Source organism: Monomorium pharaonis, chromosome 10, assembly GCF_013373865.1.
Source record: "Monomorium pharaonis isolate MP-MQ-018 chromosome 10, ASM1337386v2, whole genome shotgun sequence".
Classification (NCBI taxonomy): Eukaryota; Metazoa; Arthropoda; class Insecta; order Hymenoptera; family Formicidae; genus Monomorium; species Monomorium pharaonis.
The window spans coordinates 55,244-71,109 of NC_050476.1; the positions used below are offsets into that span (position 1 = coordinate 55,244).

The 15,866-nt window shown below is 33.9% G+C and overlaps 4 protein-coding genes across 5 annotated transcripts; all 4 read right to left on the minus strand.

The window, feature by feature from the left end:
• Positions 1-428: 428 nt before the first annotated feature.
• LOC105830645 lies at positions 429-1,595 on the minus strand. Of its 2 annotated transcripts, none has more exons than XM_012670103.3 (2): positions 1,036-1,595; positions 429-902 (listed from the first exon to the last, which is right to left on the minus strand). In XM_012670103.3, the coding sequence occupies exons 1-2, from the start codon at positions 1,078-1,080 to the stop codon at positions 612-614; spliced, it is 336 nt and encodes a 111-aa protein (XP_012525557.1). In that variant the 5' UTR covers positions 1,081-1,595; the 3' UTR covers positions 429-611. The 2 variants fall into 2 exon arrangements, with proteins under 2 accessions (XP_012525557.1, XP_036149161.1); XM_036293268.1 differs by having other exon boundaries at positions 998-1,595.
• A 1,076-nt stretch (positions 1,596-2,671) lies between these two features.
• LOC105830660 lies at positions 2,672-4,542 on the minus strand. The gene is made up of 2 exons (XM_012670142.3): positions 4,196-4,542; positions 2,672-3,155 (listed from the first exon to the last, which is right to left on the minus strand). Exons 1-2 carry the CDS (start codon positions 4,475-4,477, stop codon positions 2,841-2,843), a joined length of 597 nt encoding a protein of 198 aa, XP_012525596.1. The 5' UTR covers positions 4,478-4,542; the 3' UTR covers positions 2,672-2,840.
• A 2,494-nt stretch (positions 4,543-7,036) lies between these two features.
• Positions 7,037-10,230, minus strand: LOC105830661 (uncharacterized protein PFB0145c). Its single transcript, XM_012670143.3, has 2 exons — positions 10,035-10,230; positions 7,037-9,521 (listed from the first exon to the last, which is right to left on the minus strand). The coding sequence occupies exons 1-2, from the start codon at positions 10,089-10,091 to the stop codon at positions 7,485-7,487; spliced, it is 2,094 nt and encodes a 697-aa protein (XP_012525597.1). The 5' UTR covers positions 10,092-10,230; the 3' UTR covers positions 7,037-7,484.
• Positions 10,231-11,825: 1,595 nt separating this feature from the next.
• Positions 11,826-15,240, minus strand: LOC105830637. The gene is given in 3 exon segments (XM_028190955.2): positions 11,826-13,929; positions 14,218-14,316; positions 14,413-15,240. Coding segments are annotated over 3 exon segments (2,520 nt in total). The 5' UTR covers positions 14,854-15,240; the 3' UTR covers positions 11,826-11,949.
• Positions 15,241-15,866: the final 626 nt, after the last annotated feature.

The following is a 15,866-nucleotide window of genomic DNA, read 5'->3' on the forward strand; positions in this document are numbered from 1 at the left end:
ATTTTTCAGTATAAAGAGAAGAACCTATAAGAGCGACACGACCGCGATTTAGCTGAAACTTTATTTTAAAGCGCCTCTATAGTCATAAAATATGGACATTGAACTACATAGCCAATGTCTATGCTATGAATACTGTAGTTAATATCAACAATTTTATGGTTTTTTTCTATGCTAAATCAACATCTTAATTATATATGTACATATAATGTATATGTATGTATGTACATACATACATGTCATTAAAGTTATAACCCTGAGTAATCTTTAAAAAGTTTTATATTATATAGTTGATGACTTAATTGTTTATTAAAAGGTTAACAAAAAAGTTTATCAAAAAATTTACAAAAAAAGTTTGACAAATATATAATAATATCCAATTAAGAATAGTATAAGAATAGTATAAGAAATAATAATACATTTAACAAAAAAAAACATTTTATTTCCATATATAAAAATTTAGAAAAGAGAAAAGGTAAGAAATAAAGATAAACCGGATAAACATTTGTGATTACATGGATCTATTATGAAAAATAATTTATTGTTAATATAAATATTAATATGAATTTATCAAAATGTAGTTAATGTACTTTATTTAATTGTGCGCGAAAAAGTTACGATTTAGAATGAGATCCGCGATATCTTTCATTCTCATCCATGTCGTAAATTGCATTGAGTTTGCGAATGATGTTTTTTGTTCTGTCGTAAACAAAATTGTCCATTTGGCCTAAAACGTTGACGAGTTCGATCATCTTTTCAAATCCACGATTTATCTTTTCGGATTTCTCATCGTCAGAAATGATTCTCTTTATTTGAAATTGATGTGCTTCTTTTCTCGATAAACTCGTAGACGAAGATTGTTCAGGTTTCTCGGTCAAAATTTCGACAGCGTTTATAAGTAATATCTGTTTAATAAGATTTTTATTACAGAAGATTTTTATTATATCACTATATTATCTTTTTGATTAAATTAAATTAAAACAATTGCACTCGCGCGCACCCGCATAATCTGCATACGCCACGTTCTTTTGGTCTTACCAGATACGTAATGGAAACTGACAATGAAGAAAAGAATATCTCCATTTTTACCAAACGTTCACTTATCCCTCTGACTTTTCAACAAGAAGCTATTTCAAAATCCTCTCGATATTCTACAAAAGATTGTAATTGAGAACAAGAATAATTAAGCACTCTCTCCTTGATTCAATATCGAGTCTTTAACTAACAGTGAGACGATTCGATGATTTCCATCCTTTTATAAGAATCGAATGCGCGTATATTCAACAATACTGTGTAGACAGACGGAATAGTTTTTACGTTTATTAATATGTTTTTACATTAAAGTTATATAAGTGATGGTAAATGTAAAGAATAACTTTAATAAAAGTAATGGATACTTTATGTCGATTCTATTTAATAAAATCGTATGTCAATTAAAATTGATACATTTAATTTATAGGTCACTTTGGCAAATTCTTCTTGTAATAAGTAGGTTTGACTGACTTGCAATGCGAAACCAAAGTGGAATCTGCTGATTAGGTATAATTATTTGTCTTGTCATTACCTCTATTACTAAACTCAGATACAAGTAAAGAAAAATTATTTTTGAGTTGACTGCGTTGATTGATGAAAGTAAATGCAAGACTTTTTATTCTCTCTCTCTCTCTCTCTCTCTCTCTCTCTCTCTCTCTCTCTCTCTCTCCTTCCCTCCCTTCCTCTCTCTCTCTTTCTCTCGAAAATTTCTCTGGAATCAATATTAAAATTGTTATAAATAAATAAAAATAAAGTTGAACTGTAGTTGAAAATTAAATACTAAAAGAAAAGCAGCGCAATGTAATCTAACGATTATTATCTAAATATTTAACGTCTAATAACAATGTCATATATTTAAAACAAAATGTTTACCTTGATTAAATAAAAACTATTGATATATTAATTAATTATTATAATTATTATAACTGTCTGAGTTTTATCAATTACGAACTAATGTTTGAAATATAATGACGTGACATTAATAGTACTTTCAATTCGGCGGGATGCGGAAATTCTGCTTCTCGACATTATAATAAGCTCGCATATATCATCGATTTCCAAACATTTGCAAATATTTATCTGTTTGCAAAAAATGTAATAAACATCACGACGCACCAATAATTATCTGGAAAATAATTTTTTATTTATCCTTACGTTCACCGTTCATGTAGCAAAGTAAATCTTTACGAGAATATATATAAGTTCTAGTTTATAAATGTCAATTTCAACGAACATTAATTTCCATTTTATACTCGTGCTACCACATCGCTACTAATAATACTATATTAAATAAATATAGAAATTTTTTACATACGGATATAATATTAGGTGTAATTTTCAATTAATTCTGGAGTTATTAGCATCCGTTGTCTCCAATATTATACATACTCGTATGTATGTATGATATGTATACATACCTATATATACCTATAGACCTATATCATTCTGCGACGTGACTCGATACGATTCATCAAGCTAAGAGCAAAGATGATCCCTTATAATAAGATAGCTAGCTTTTACGTAATTTTAATTAAAATCAGAATCACGCAACAGCATTACAGAATAAGATCTTTTTGAAATAATGCATTGTTCGTAATAATCCATAAAGATAGGGTATAGGATAATAGGAAAACAAACAAAGGAACAATCAAGTACTTTTATTAACAATCATTTGTCAGTTATCAAATATATTTATGATATGATGTGTGAAATTACTCAGATTGACTTGGGGAACGTGGATCTCTTGACACAAATTTGTCCCAGATGCATAACGTTTCACATACGAATAATTGCAATAGAATAATTTGGTCTTAATTTTGTGGTTGCGGAGTCGTAACCTGCTGCAACTGTTGGTTTAAGTTTTGCGAAGCCTGCACGGCGATGTCGACTGCCTGCTTAGTAAACTTGGCGATACCCTCTTGAACCTTGCTGGAATTCTCACTGATAGCCTTGGCGGCGTTCTCCGATTCTGTCACGAGAGTCTGAACACCCTCTTGGAACTTGACACGTAGCTGATTCACCTGCTCTGTCGTTTCAGGATTGACATTTAGATTGTCAAACGTTTCGGACAGCTTGTTCTTCATACTTGTCCAAAGATTTTCCAACTCGGGACTCTTGGCCTTGATCTGCAAACGATCCATTATGCGTGCGTATGTATGTACAGCCAGGAGTGCTTTAGCTCAAACTTTAGAGAACAGAGTTTGTCATTCGAAAAAAATGACAATTGTCGAGAGATTGGAAATTTAACTAAATATCGAGAGATTGGAAATTTAACTAAATGTACACGGATGCGAAAACGGACGAAGGTACATACATATTTTCTGTGAAAGATTAGCAGAAGAATTAGCACGTGTCAGAGTTACAAAATAATTTATATAATGACTGGTGCAATATATTTCCAGAAATTAAAACTTGTCTTAATTATTAAAATAATAAATATAATATATGTATGATATTATACATTTAAGATCAGCAGGTTTTTCTATTTTACAAATAAAAAAAAACGTGTCAATGTAATCGTTATCGTTTACTAGTAATTGTTTTTATTTTTTTATACATACATATATATTATATAATATTATTATGATTTCTTGCTATATTGCTATATAACGGAACATCAATGATACTTTGAATTATTGCACTACATAAATTGCACTACTGTAAATTTTCTTGGTTTTCGATCAATCATCTCTTTGCGTCGATTGTTTCTTGACGAATTGAGAATTAGAAGAAGAATATAGATCGATAAGCTGGTCGGCTTTTTTCTTATTACGAATTTACTTAAGAAGCAAATAATCTTCTACCTCTACGTGAAGAATTAGATTGGATGCGGCGACGTTCTTTTATCTCTAATTTTGAAAATGCTTCTATCTCTTTAGGTCTTTAGGTACGAGAGGTAGCGCGCTGATACTGCGAACAAATAAGTCAGTTTTTAATCCGCATTATATGTGGACAATGCGCAAGTGAAGACGTATCGTGGCATGTCAATTAACTCATTAAAATTGCGATCGATCAAGAAAATGATCGCTTAAACATTCACTTAGCCGACAAAATCTGACAATTTGGAATAAAACACGTTTAATTTAACCAACTGTAAATAATGTGTGTGTGTGTGTGTGTGTATGTGTGCGCGCGCGCGCGCAAAAGGGCTAAATCACGCGCTTACCTCGTCAGTCACGTTCTTGAGATATGCTTGGACATTGTTGGCCAAGTTAGTACTCTGCTCTTTAATGGTATTGAGAAAATCCTCTTGGTTAGGCAAATTGAGCTGCTGCTGAAGCTGAGCGCTCAAGTTGTTGATGACATTTTGAGCCTCCTTGATATGATCCGACAATTGAAGGGGTTGTTGCGTGCCAGTCTGTTGGTTTTCGACGTCGCTAGTTGGAACAACCTTGCCCTCTGCCGCGACCAAGAGGACAGTTAAGATAATCGCAAGTAAGCACCTCATTTCTGAGCTGCTATTTTCTCCTTGATCGATTAGGAAACGACTAGTGTGTAGGATGGAGGCTCGCACTTCCTTTTATAGGCGTTTCTTATCAAAGAGGGCAAAGTGCTTATTATCTCATTTCGATGACAACGACCTACGTTTTCCTCGCTGCATAGAAGGCTGCTAGCTGTATTTGAATATGCATCTGCGCCAAGATGTATGTACATACAGCACAGATGCAAATACAGATATTTAAAACTCATTTGTCAAATGTTGCGCGAATAATAATAGAAATTACGGTGAATGAATAAAATAAAGCTTTATGCTATAAAGTTATTTTATAATATATTTATTTTTAAACTGTTTTATATATATATATATATATATATATGGAATGAAATTATTTTTTTATAAATATTACGATTTTTATTTTGTATTAAAAACAATAATTTTTAATAATGTCATCTGTAAAAATATATGAAACATCAATCTTCAAATAATTTTTAATTTAAACTTCTTCTCAAAGGATATTTATGTACTTTTAACACGTATGTATTTAACTTTAATTTACTGCATAGTTTACATAAAATTCGTTATCAAAGCTGAAAACATTGAACCATTTTACATCAAACTTAAAGACAGACTTTTTGTTCAATTCTTATAATGTGTATTCATATATTTATTTATTTATTTACTAAAAATTTGTTTTATTTGACTGAAGAAATAAATTACTGTATGTACATTCAACGAGAATAAAGTACTTATTGAAAAAGTTTTTCTTGATTATAATACTAGTAATTTAAGTTCTTCTTTATTAAATTATGTTTGTGATGACTAACGTTTCCATTTACAATCGTCATTGTAAAGGGTATAGTTATTCACCAATACTTTTGTGTTAGAATTTTTTACTTTATTATTACTTAATTTTTAATAATGTTAAATTGTACATTAAGTATTTATAATGCTATAATATTTTCAATACTAGTATAACATAATTAGTTAACATGCTTTATTTGAGTAAAATTTTAACTATTTCCTAAAAATCGATGATCAAACAGTTTCACGGCATCTCCGATTACATTCTTAAATCAGGTTAAATCCTTGATAAACTTTTTTATTAAAAACGGAGTAAAATGTGAAGCAATTAGCAGCACATATAAATGAATCAGCAAATTAATAGCACACAATAAACAGGACCAAAATTGTTGTTGACGCGACAGTACAATTTAACGATCCAATTGTCGGTAATCGTTAACGAAAGAAAAAAAGTTTTAAGTCAAGATTAATCTATAAATAATGCTATTCTTATAGTTACTTCTAGAAAGACACACTAGGCTCTTTTCTATAATAGAAGCGTTAACGCTTCTTTTACATTGTTTTAATTTACTCTTCACAGAAGTTTCGTTAACGCTTCTATTATTCTCCCTTTACATTCAACTTACGCTCCGATTATATTTTTACCAGAGTATACTTAAAAGACTATGTAATTTAATCCAATTGTCTGACATATTATTCTATTGTAGCAAAGTATATGTATATAAATTTCCGTTACTTAAATAGTTTAATAGTTTGTAGTAAGTTTTATAATATGATTCGAAATGACGATTTTGGATGAAAAGATCAAAGTTCAAGGCGAGATTACAATTATCAATATATTAACTGCCATCCATTTCTCCCTCCGCGAAACGTTACATCAGCCGGATAAAGATACATTTCAGATAAATGTATACATGTACATGCATACATGTATGTACGTATGCATACACCCGAATTGCTGACGTCCGGTTCACACTTTTTAAAAACGCAGGGCAAAGATTACAGACTTTTTCAAACGCTGTTTATTCGTTATCTCTTGTATTTACCATTCTATGTATAAATTACGACATCAAATTCAATTGATGAAAACCTTGTTTGTTGTAAACATTTATAAAAAAATAAATTCTTATAAAATAATATAATTATAATTTCTCATAAAGAGATAAATTGAACAAAATTCTAATCAAAATTTCAATAATCGTAATCAAGGATTGATTAAAAAATGTAAATTTTTATCCGTTTTCTTCTATTAAAATGTAAATTTCTCTCTCTCCTCTCCCTCCCCCCTCCCAATTAAGATTAAAAAATAAAAAAATTATATTAAAGAAATATATAGAAAAAACAAAAATTTTATTATTTTTACAAAGAAAAAATTTATTTTTTGTATTTATTCGTGACCATTGCAATACTTGTATTATTTTTTGGATAATGCAATGCAATCTTTTAATGGCATATATAGCGAGTTGTTTATTGAAGACTTCAATTTAGCGCCTATCGTTGATTATTAAAAGCCTTGACCTAATTGACATAACTTTTATTTGTGAAATATCGCTTGATGAAAGCTTTCTTCCTGCCTCTTTTCTTTACGCAAATGTTTAATAGCGATAAATGATTTGTCAACTAATTTAAAACTGTGCAACTGCTGCCAGTCTGCTTTTAATGTTTAATCTAATAATAAAACGCCAAAAAATTGTGAATTTAATAAAATAATTTTATTACACACATATGTGTATATAAAATGTATATAAATGATCTCTTTTTTTATTGCATTACAGTTTTTGCAGTGCGTAGAGTAAAATCAACTTTGTCAAAATGTTTTAAAGCACACATGTCTTTTATTTTTCTCATAAATTTCAACATAATTGTGATAAGTTACGTAACACAAACGAGCTCAAAAAAAAAGATAATCTTGTAGGTGAGAATATCTTAAAATGAAAACTAGAGATGCCACACAATAAATTTAAAAGACTTACCTCTAAGAATTAAAGATATGATACACATTACAGATTTTGCTTGATTGAGCATAATTTCCGTTTTATAAAATGTCAAATTAAGTGTAAAGAAATAAAATTCCGGAAAATTCTTGACACTGAAACTGAAGTTTGTGACATCTGCCAAACACACATTTTGAATGTAATCATAGTTGTGTTTCAAACCGCGCCTGATACCGCCGCCGAGAGAGGCATTTTCATATTCTTAATCTCGTTCGTCATTATTTCGTCGTCTGTTTTTGTCCCAGCAGCATATCTTTAGGTAGTTTTACCGCTCCATGTGTTATAATCCCCACCCCCTCTAATGTTGTCCATAAGAAATCGTGTAAGGCATGTAGGATGGCTGCCTGTTGAGGCTCTGCAATCTTCTCTTCAATGTTGTCGGTAGCCTCGCTAATCATATCATTTGTTTTGTCTTCTTTAAGATCGCCTTTAATCTTTCCAGACAAGTCCTCCGCTCCCTCGCGTATTTGACCAATTCTATCCTTCAGTTTGTCAGTTTTTTCATTTAATTTCTCCTCCAGTTTATCATTTTTTTCATTTAATTTCTCCTCCAGTTTATCATTTTTTTCATTTAATTTCTCCTTCAGTTTGTCGTTTTTCTCGTTTAATTTCTCCTTCAATTTGTCGCTTTTCTCGTTTAATTTCTCCTTCAGTTTGTCGTTTTTCTCGTTTAATTTCTCTTTCAATTTGTCGCTTTCCTCGTTTAATTTCTTCTTCAGTTTGTCGTTTTTCTCGTTTAATTTTTCCTTTAATTTACCAGCTCTATCCTTCAGTTCATAAGTTTGATCATCCTTCTTTAAATTAGAGATTTCCTTTTTCAGTTCTTTGTCGAGTTCTTCCATCGTCTCTTTCAATTCGTTGACTATCTTCTCCAAGTCCTTTTTTATTTCGCCTATGTTTTTCTCAAGTTCCTCTTTCAGTTGGTCGGTTACGTTTTCTAATTTGCTTTTTTTAACAATGTCTTCTAGCTTGTCCAATGTAATTTTCAAGTTGTTGATTTCGTCCTTTATATTTGTAGTAAAGACTTTTATTATAACTTTCAGATTATCCAAGTTTTCTTTCTTCAGTTTCTCGAGTTTTTTCCTCGTCTCCTCGGTCTCCTTTTTTACATTGTCTTTTAATTTATCAGCTTTATTTTCTATTTCGTTGAGCTTGTCAGCCAATTCTTTCTTTAATTTTTTAGCTTCATTCTCCCATGTCTGTTTTAATATACTAATGTTTTTTTTCGCTTTCTCAAAATTATCTTCCATTGTCCTTTTCAGATGTTCGATTTTGTTCTTTATTTTGTCGTATACGTTCTTTACTTTGTCGACAAATTCATTTACATTCTCCCTTAATTTACTCAATAGGGTCTCGAGCTTTTCCTTTAATAGACTGATTTTTTTCTTCGTGTTCTCAGCAACATCACTTATCGTGTTTTTTACCTTTTTCAATTTATCGGTAATTTCCTTCATACTATTTTTCCATTTGTCATCTACATCCTTCAACCATTTGCCAACTGCATCTTTTACGTTTCCGGCTTTCTTTTCTGCGTCTTCTTTTAGTTTATCGAGATTGTCCCCTAATTCTTTGCCTTTTTTATTAATATCCTCTAGTATTTCTTTTAAGCCTTGGTCCAGTTTGCTCTTCAAATCATTATCCATTTCCTTACCCTTCTTCGCAAATTCGTTCATATCTTGTTGAATTTTTTTCATGGATTTGTCGGCACTACTCTTAATATCATTCAACTTTTCCTTTAGTTTGTCTTGAATAGCGTTCAAAATTTCTTTGTTCTGTAAAATATTTCTGACCCCATAAGTTCCATCGCCATTTTGCCTCTTACCCAATATCTCTTCCAAGATCTCTTTCATTTTTCCTTCGTTAAGTGAATCGATTTTCCTCTTCAATTCCTCAGTAGGGAGCTTCTCAAAGAAATCCTTAATTTTCTGAATTCTATCATCTAGCGCATACTGATAATCTGTCTCAATTTCTTGTTTCGCTTCCTTGAGTTTTTCGCAAATTTCAGTTACATTTAGTTCCTTTTCTTGTAACAGTTTCTCTTTAATTTGATTGAAAATGCTCTCGGCGATCGTTTTCCTCTCCAGAAGCTCTTGTTTGAATTTTTCCATAAGTTTCGTGATATTGTCTGCGAAATCCTTAAATTTGTCTCTCATTTCGCTGGGAATCTGGTCAAGCGTTTCATATATCTTGTCATCGATTTGATTGGGCAATTCAGATTGCGTACTTTTCACATTTTTTATCGATACCGGGATGGCCTAACAAGAGATTAATAAAAACATTTGGTTAGATTTTAAAGCATAACACACACACACACACACACACACACACACACACACATGTTGCACACGTATATTGAGCAAGTAGTACGAATATCACACATTATATAAAATCATATTACAGTTGTATACATATACAATAAAATGCATGTTATAGCAAAGGTAGAGCGTAACACAATTAGTTAATATATCGCAAAAGTTGTAAGACGTGCTTGTTTAGACATAAGAATTGCGTCTTGTCAGAAAAGTTCCAAAATATTAGAGCCTAAAATTGAAACTTGTCACGTTTAATTCATTATCTTTGACTCATTATATTATTTCTTAATATAGATATTTCTTTACAATTCGTGCAATTTGACATGTTGAAACCAGTAACAGTAGTCGGCTGTCGCATGACAATATTTAGCAACATTGCTCATTTCTCTACTCTTTGATATTTCTTCAATCGCAAAACAATCTCTTGCAAATGCAAAAATTTGTGTAACAACTTACCTGGCTCGTGTAACACAGAGCCGCCAGCACGGTCACTAGAAGAGTGAAGCGCGCCATCACGATTTTTGAAGAAAAGTGAGCAGATAGGACAACGCGATCAAAGGGAAGCTGGGCCGACTGGAAAATTCTCCCCCGGAGAGAAATCACGAGTCACGATACGCAATGATTGAAACGTTTTTATGAATACGCTTATATATTAGCCAAAATTTGTTTATTGCATGGGTGCTTACTGATTATTCTACCTCTCACTTACCGACGCATTATTTGATATGGCACACCTGCGCTAACTTGACTGAATAGCGTCCTTACGCTCATCATAATGGTATGCGATAAGTTGAAACGGTTTTAATTATCGATTCAACGAAATCATGCCAGACATTTCAGGCATGATTATGACGCCTGACATAATAACATTTCTTTGCACAAAAAAAATATGATGAGCTGATTTTCAAACCAAATTATGGCAATCTATAAAAGTTAGAGCGACACACACACACACACACACCCACACACAAATACAATTTTTATCAACAATTTACCTCAGTTATTTTTCTTGGTTTAATTAATGACGCAAATTATATTAAAGCTGTAATCCGAATATCATTTTTATTTGCCACAATATCTTTATATAACTTCTTTTGCTATTGTATAAAATTTGAAAGAATTATATATTTGTGTGTTTAAAATTACATACATTAATTATTTAAAAATTATATACATTATAAATTTATTACGTCGTTTATTACGTCATAATTTATACTAATTACTTTAGACCGAAACAAGGGTAACAGTGGCAGTATACGTACTGTAATAAAATTTGATAATCTCTCAGTGCGCGAGACATCGGCATGCTGACGATAATTCGAAGCAATGCACTTTATTTTTACATGCTTTTGGACTATGAAAATACTTGGATAAGTATTGAATACAAACAATTATTAAGATAAACGGACTATTTCGCGATAAAGGCAGCTTTAACTTTGTTATGCAAATTTGTCAGCAAATTTTTCAACTGGTTTGGTTGCGAAAACAAATTAACCGCATATAACGATTACCTAATTAAAAATATATGTATTTATCATTTGCACGATGCATAATTTTTATTTCTAGAAATTTACGGTAATACAGTTTAATAACAAGTAATAAATGGATTTGTGAATCTCGGATAAAGTATTTCTAAAGTATTTCTATTCACTTGTACGCGTATTCGCATTATTTTGAACTTTTCTTACATAAATGTATAATTTAATCTCATCTTTCTGTTCAACTCTTCGAATCTATAATCATGTTTCAAGTTAACGTCGTACAACGATGTAATAGTAATTTTGTCTAAGCTAGAGCCAGCAAAAGAGTTGTAGAAGGCTATTTGCCTATTAAAAAGAAAGAAAAAAAAAAGATTTTTTAAATAATAGTATACATTTGTACATTATATATATATATATATATATATATATATATATATATATATAAGTGTGTATGTATTTTCTTGCGACATTTGTGTAAACACATACATCAAATATACGTATCAATGCCTTTTGCAAATTGGTAAAGTACGTCTGTCTTTACCATATTTAAAAATGCCGCAATTATTTAAAAAATAATTAGTTTAAAAAACTAGAGATAATAAAAAGTAAAAAAAATGAGTACTGCTAAAAATGATGAGCAATTTTATGCACGCTAACACGTTGGACTAACGTTATTCAGTGTACAACATTAAGATAGAAGAACACAACGTTTGCAAGATTAACTCTAATAAACAAGAAGGTGTTATAAAAATATAAACGCTGTCGATAAATTTTAGGACACATTTTTATTCACGATCAAGATGAATTACAATTGTTTAATATATGTCGATAGTCTATAATAATAATAGAGGACTAGTCACGAGAGACACATAGATAGTAAGTAATAATATTTAAAAGCTGTAACGCAGGAGTAGGGGATTGTTGAATTTCCGAATGCATTCAGGATCTCTGAAGTCTCTAGGTAGGAGATTCCATACTCGTCCACCGTGGCGAAGCAAGGAGGCACGCATTCTCGGCCTGAGGAAAGTGAACGTGATCGGGCTGGTACCGTCTAGCACGCGGCCAAACAGAATCGCCTTATTTTTTAGGGTGACCGCGATGACGTCACCAGGCAGTAGGTAGTCGTAACCGAGAGCGGCAACTATTTGTTCTCTGGGCAATATAAAGTTGAAGCCGGCCGAGGAAACGGAGCTGGCTGAACTGCTGGCCGCGGCAGACGCCGTAGAGGCAACGGCGGTGGCGGCGGCTGACGAGGTGCCAGCCACGGCGGGGAAGCCTCGCGAACGGATCAGTGGATACCTGAGTCTACGATCAATGTCAAGATCGAGTCCACGATATCGAGGCCGGAGCAGAGTGTGGCCTTCCGTGGAAGCGGAGGACGCACTCGCAGCCGCGGTCGCGACATTAGACACGATAGGTCTGATTCGATGTCTACGCGACGACAGGATCTGCGGCACTCGTCCAACGAGCGGAGTCGAGGTAGCAGCAGCCGCGGTGGCGGTTGCCACGTTGTCCTCCAGAACCGGCGCCGCTACGGCTACGGAACTACTTTCAGCGAGAGAGACCGCCGGAGATAGAGTGGGTACAGGTTGTATCAGAGGCACAGTCTCGTAGTTGGCTACCGTCGGAGTTGTTGCAGCCACTGTAGCCGTCGCGGCAGCTGCCGCACTCGAAGAAGTCGATTCTGAAGGGATGATCGTCGGCACAGCGGTAAACAGTGGCTGCGTCTCGGCAACGGTGGCGGTGACGGTGGCGGCGGCGGACGCCGAGGAGCTCGCAGTTTCGGTCTCGATTGGGACAACGGGTGCTGCTACCGGGACTATCGTTGGCTCTACCACTGGGCTGATCACCGGACTTAGTACCGCGCCACCCCCGATTCCAACGGAACTTGCTGACGTGCTGGACGCCGTCACCGTCGTGGAAGTTGTGGTGCTCTGTCCGACCGAGCCGCATCCTAAATAACTAAAGAAAGGTATCCTCGACAGATACGTGCTGATTCTGGAGAACACCGAGGACTTGAGAAAGCTTCTTGCACCAGTTCTAATCAGATGAGGTATTCCAGACGCATGGTAGCCGTGGTAGAAGCCGCGGAACGAAGACAGCACTTCCGCCAATGACTGATGATAATCCGGAGCAATAATCGAGCTATCGCTGGAAGCGGTCGCTGTCGCTGTCGTTGCTGCCGTCGCCGTCGCCGTCGCCGTTGCCGTCGCCGCAGACGTGGTAGATATCTCCCCTAGCGGAAGTGTCGAGCCGCATCTTAGCAAGTGACGCAGCCTCTCTCGGAAATGTACGCTCAGATGCCGATGAGAGAATAAATGCGCGAGGATGTGACGAATGTGTCCGTGGAAGAGATCAAGCCCAAAATGCAGCACCTTGCGGAATACAAGTCTGAGCCGATGAATGGCACCGGTGATGCTGGGGAATGGTATGCAGTCTCGGATTATATCGGGTAGAATCAACAAATGATGGGGTTCTTTGATTACAATATGGAAAAGATGCGAGGCATGATGAAACAAGTGACCGAAGATGCCGTCGGCGACAACATCTCCGACTATCAACGGTCCTAAAGTAAGCTCGGATTTGAAGTTTCGCAGGATGATCAAGACGTAGTGCCAAAGCTTTCTCAGTTCACAGAAGAATTCGTGCACAATAGTTCCCGACATGTGGAAGTGGCCATGTGAGAAAGCCTCAACCTCGCAAGAGTGAGCATCCAGATCAACCAGAGGAACGGCATCCCACAGATTTGCCCCGAGAAGGTCGCTCGACGCGGCTGACGCTGACGCGGCTGCAGATGCGACCGCCTGACGCTTTGGTAAATTGCTCGATGCCTCGGATTTCGTAGCATTCTGTAAACAAATCCGTCTTTACTTGTACTAATTACTTTTAATGAGTTTTAAGGTTTGAAACATTTGAAATATACTTGTTAAGTGTCACTAAACATTATTATATCGAACAAATCAGTAGGTAGAACCAATCAAATTATAGATCAATTATTTAAACGTATGCTTTTCTTTAATCTCTTTCCTTCGTTGTTTAAATATAAATACAATAAAGTTTCTCTTAAAATGGTTGGTTAAGTTGCTTAACAAATTCTACATTGCACGTATATTGTAATGTTAAATTTTTTTCATTATCAATTATCAGTCATCAATTACCTGTCGCAATTGTTGCAGTCTCTCAACAATTTCCTCCTCATCCGCGAGAATCAATGCTTGGATAAGGTCGTGCATATTCCTATACGAAAATACGTCATCCTGAAAAAGAAAGAGAAACATTTAAACTTACTTTTATTCTTACTTTTTCGATTCTCAATAACAAATAAGTAGCGTATTTTAATTATTAATTATTACCTGAGCATCTTCCTCGTCTTCCTCGATGTCGTTGCTTGAGTTGCTCTCGATACTTTGTTTTTCCAGTTTCTCATTTTTTCCACCATCTTTCTGACTTATCTGGTCGATTTCCTTCGCTTCATTCTCTCGTACCGTTCTTCTCTCGTAGACAGACTTCGGCTCCAATAGCTCTTCTTCCAATTCCAAAGGATTATTATCTTTCAGATCTCTATGAACAAACACTTCCGCTTCCTTCTGTCTCTTTTCCCGAAGAAATGGTTGTAACTCGTGATCGAGAGACTTCTCAAAGGTAAGGGTATCCAAGTTATGCTTAGCAAAAGCCGAACTTAAAGATAAAGAGGCCAGAAAGGCGATAGCAAATACCACGAGTATATTACGCGTATTCGCCATGATGAGTTTCGATGAGAACTTGATGACACCAGCTGCAACAGGCTGCTTCATATATCCTCAAGACCATTATCATCGTGTCCAGATTCGGCACGAAGATCGTGATGGAATCAAATAACATAGGAGATTGTTGGCCGACAACGATCGACAATTAAGATACGTGCTGATGCGCGTGAGATTATTCATGATTTCATCAGCGACTCGGATTATAATAAAGCACGATTTATCAACATTGATCCAAGAGATTGTTAATGCGATATCTTTTATACAACGTCCGTGCAATAATTTTGAATTACTTTTCTTTGCCAATGAAATAAAATATTACATATGTGTATATACGTATTGTAGCCGATGAATAATTTATTTATAGAAATATTTATGAAAGCTTTCTATATAGTTTAGAAGTACATATGTCATAAATTACTATTTAACACGAATTGTGTTAAATAAAGAAAATTAATTAATTAATCAGTAAAAACTTGAATTTTTTTACATAAATTTAATAATAATTTTTAATAATTTGTATTTAAAAAGTAACATTTATTCACTAATGTATTACATTACATTATGCTTCTTCTCCTCCCTCCTCTCTCTCTCTCTCTCTCTCTCTCTCTCTCTCTCTCTCTTTCTCTCTCTCTCGCTACACACACACACGCGCGCGCGCACATTTATATATTTATATTTATGTATGCACATATGTACATATACATACAATATACTTATAAAAACTATTATTTACTCTTGTATCATATTTATAAATTCCCAATTTAACTGTTATTATTGCTTACATTTATGGAATAAAATTTAATATTAAAAATCTTAATATACTTGTATATTGCTAGATAAACAATGTTATTGGATAAATAATAAACAAGATTAAAATATTTATGTACGCAGGCAAATTCTAGTTTGTACTCAGAGATAAGAATCAAATCATATTTATATGCTTACGACGTAAAATTGTAACATTTTGCTATTATTTTGCTATTATTTTGATCCGATTCTTTTTCATTACACTTGTATTATATATTACAAGTATCACAAGTATAAAATTTATAAAGTTACTT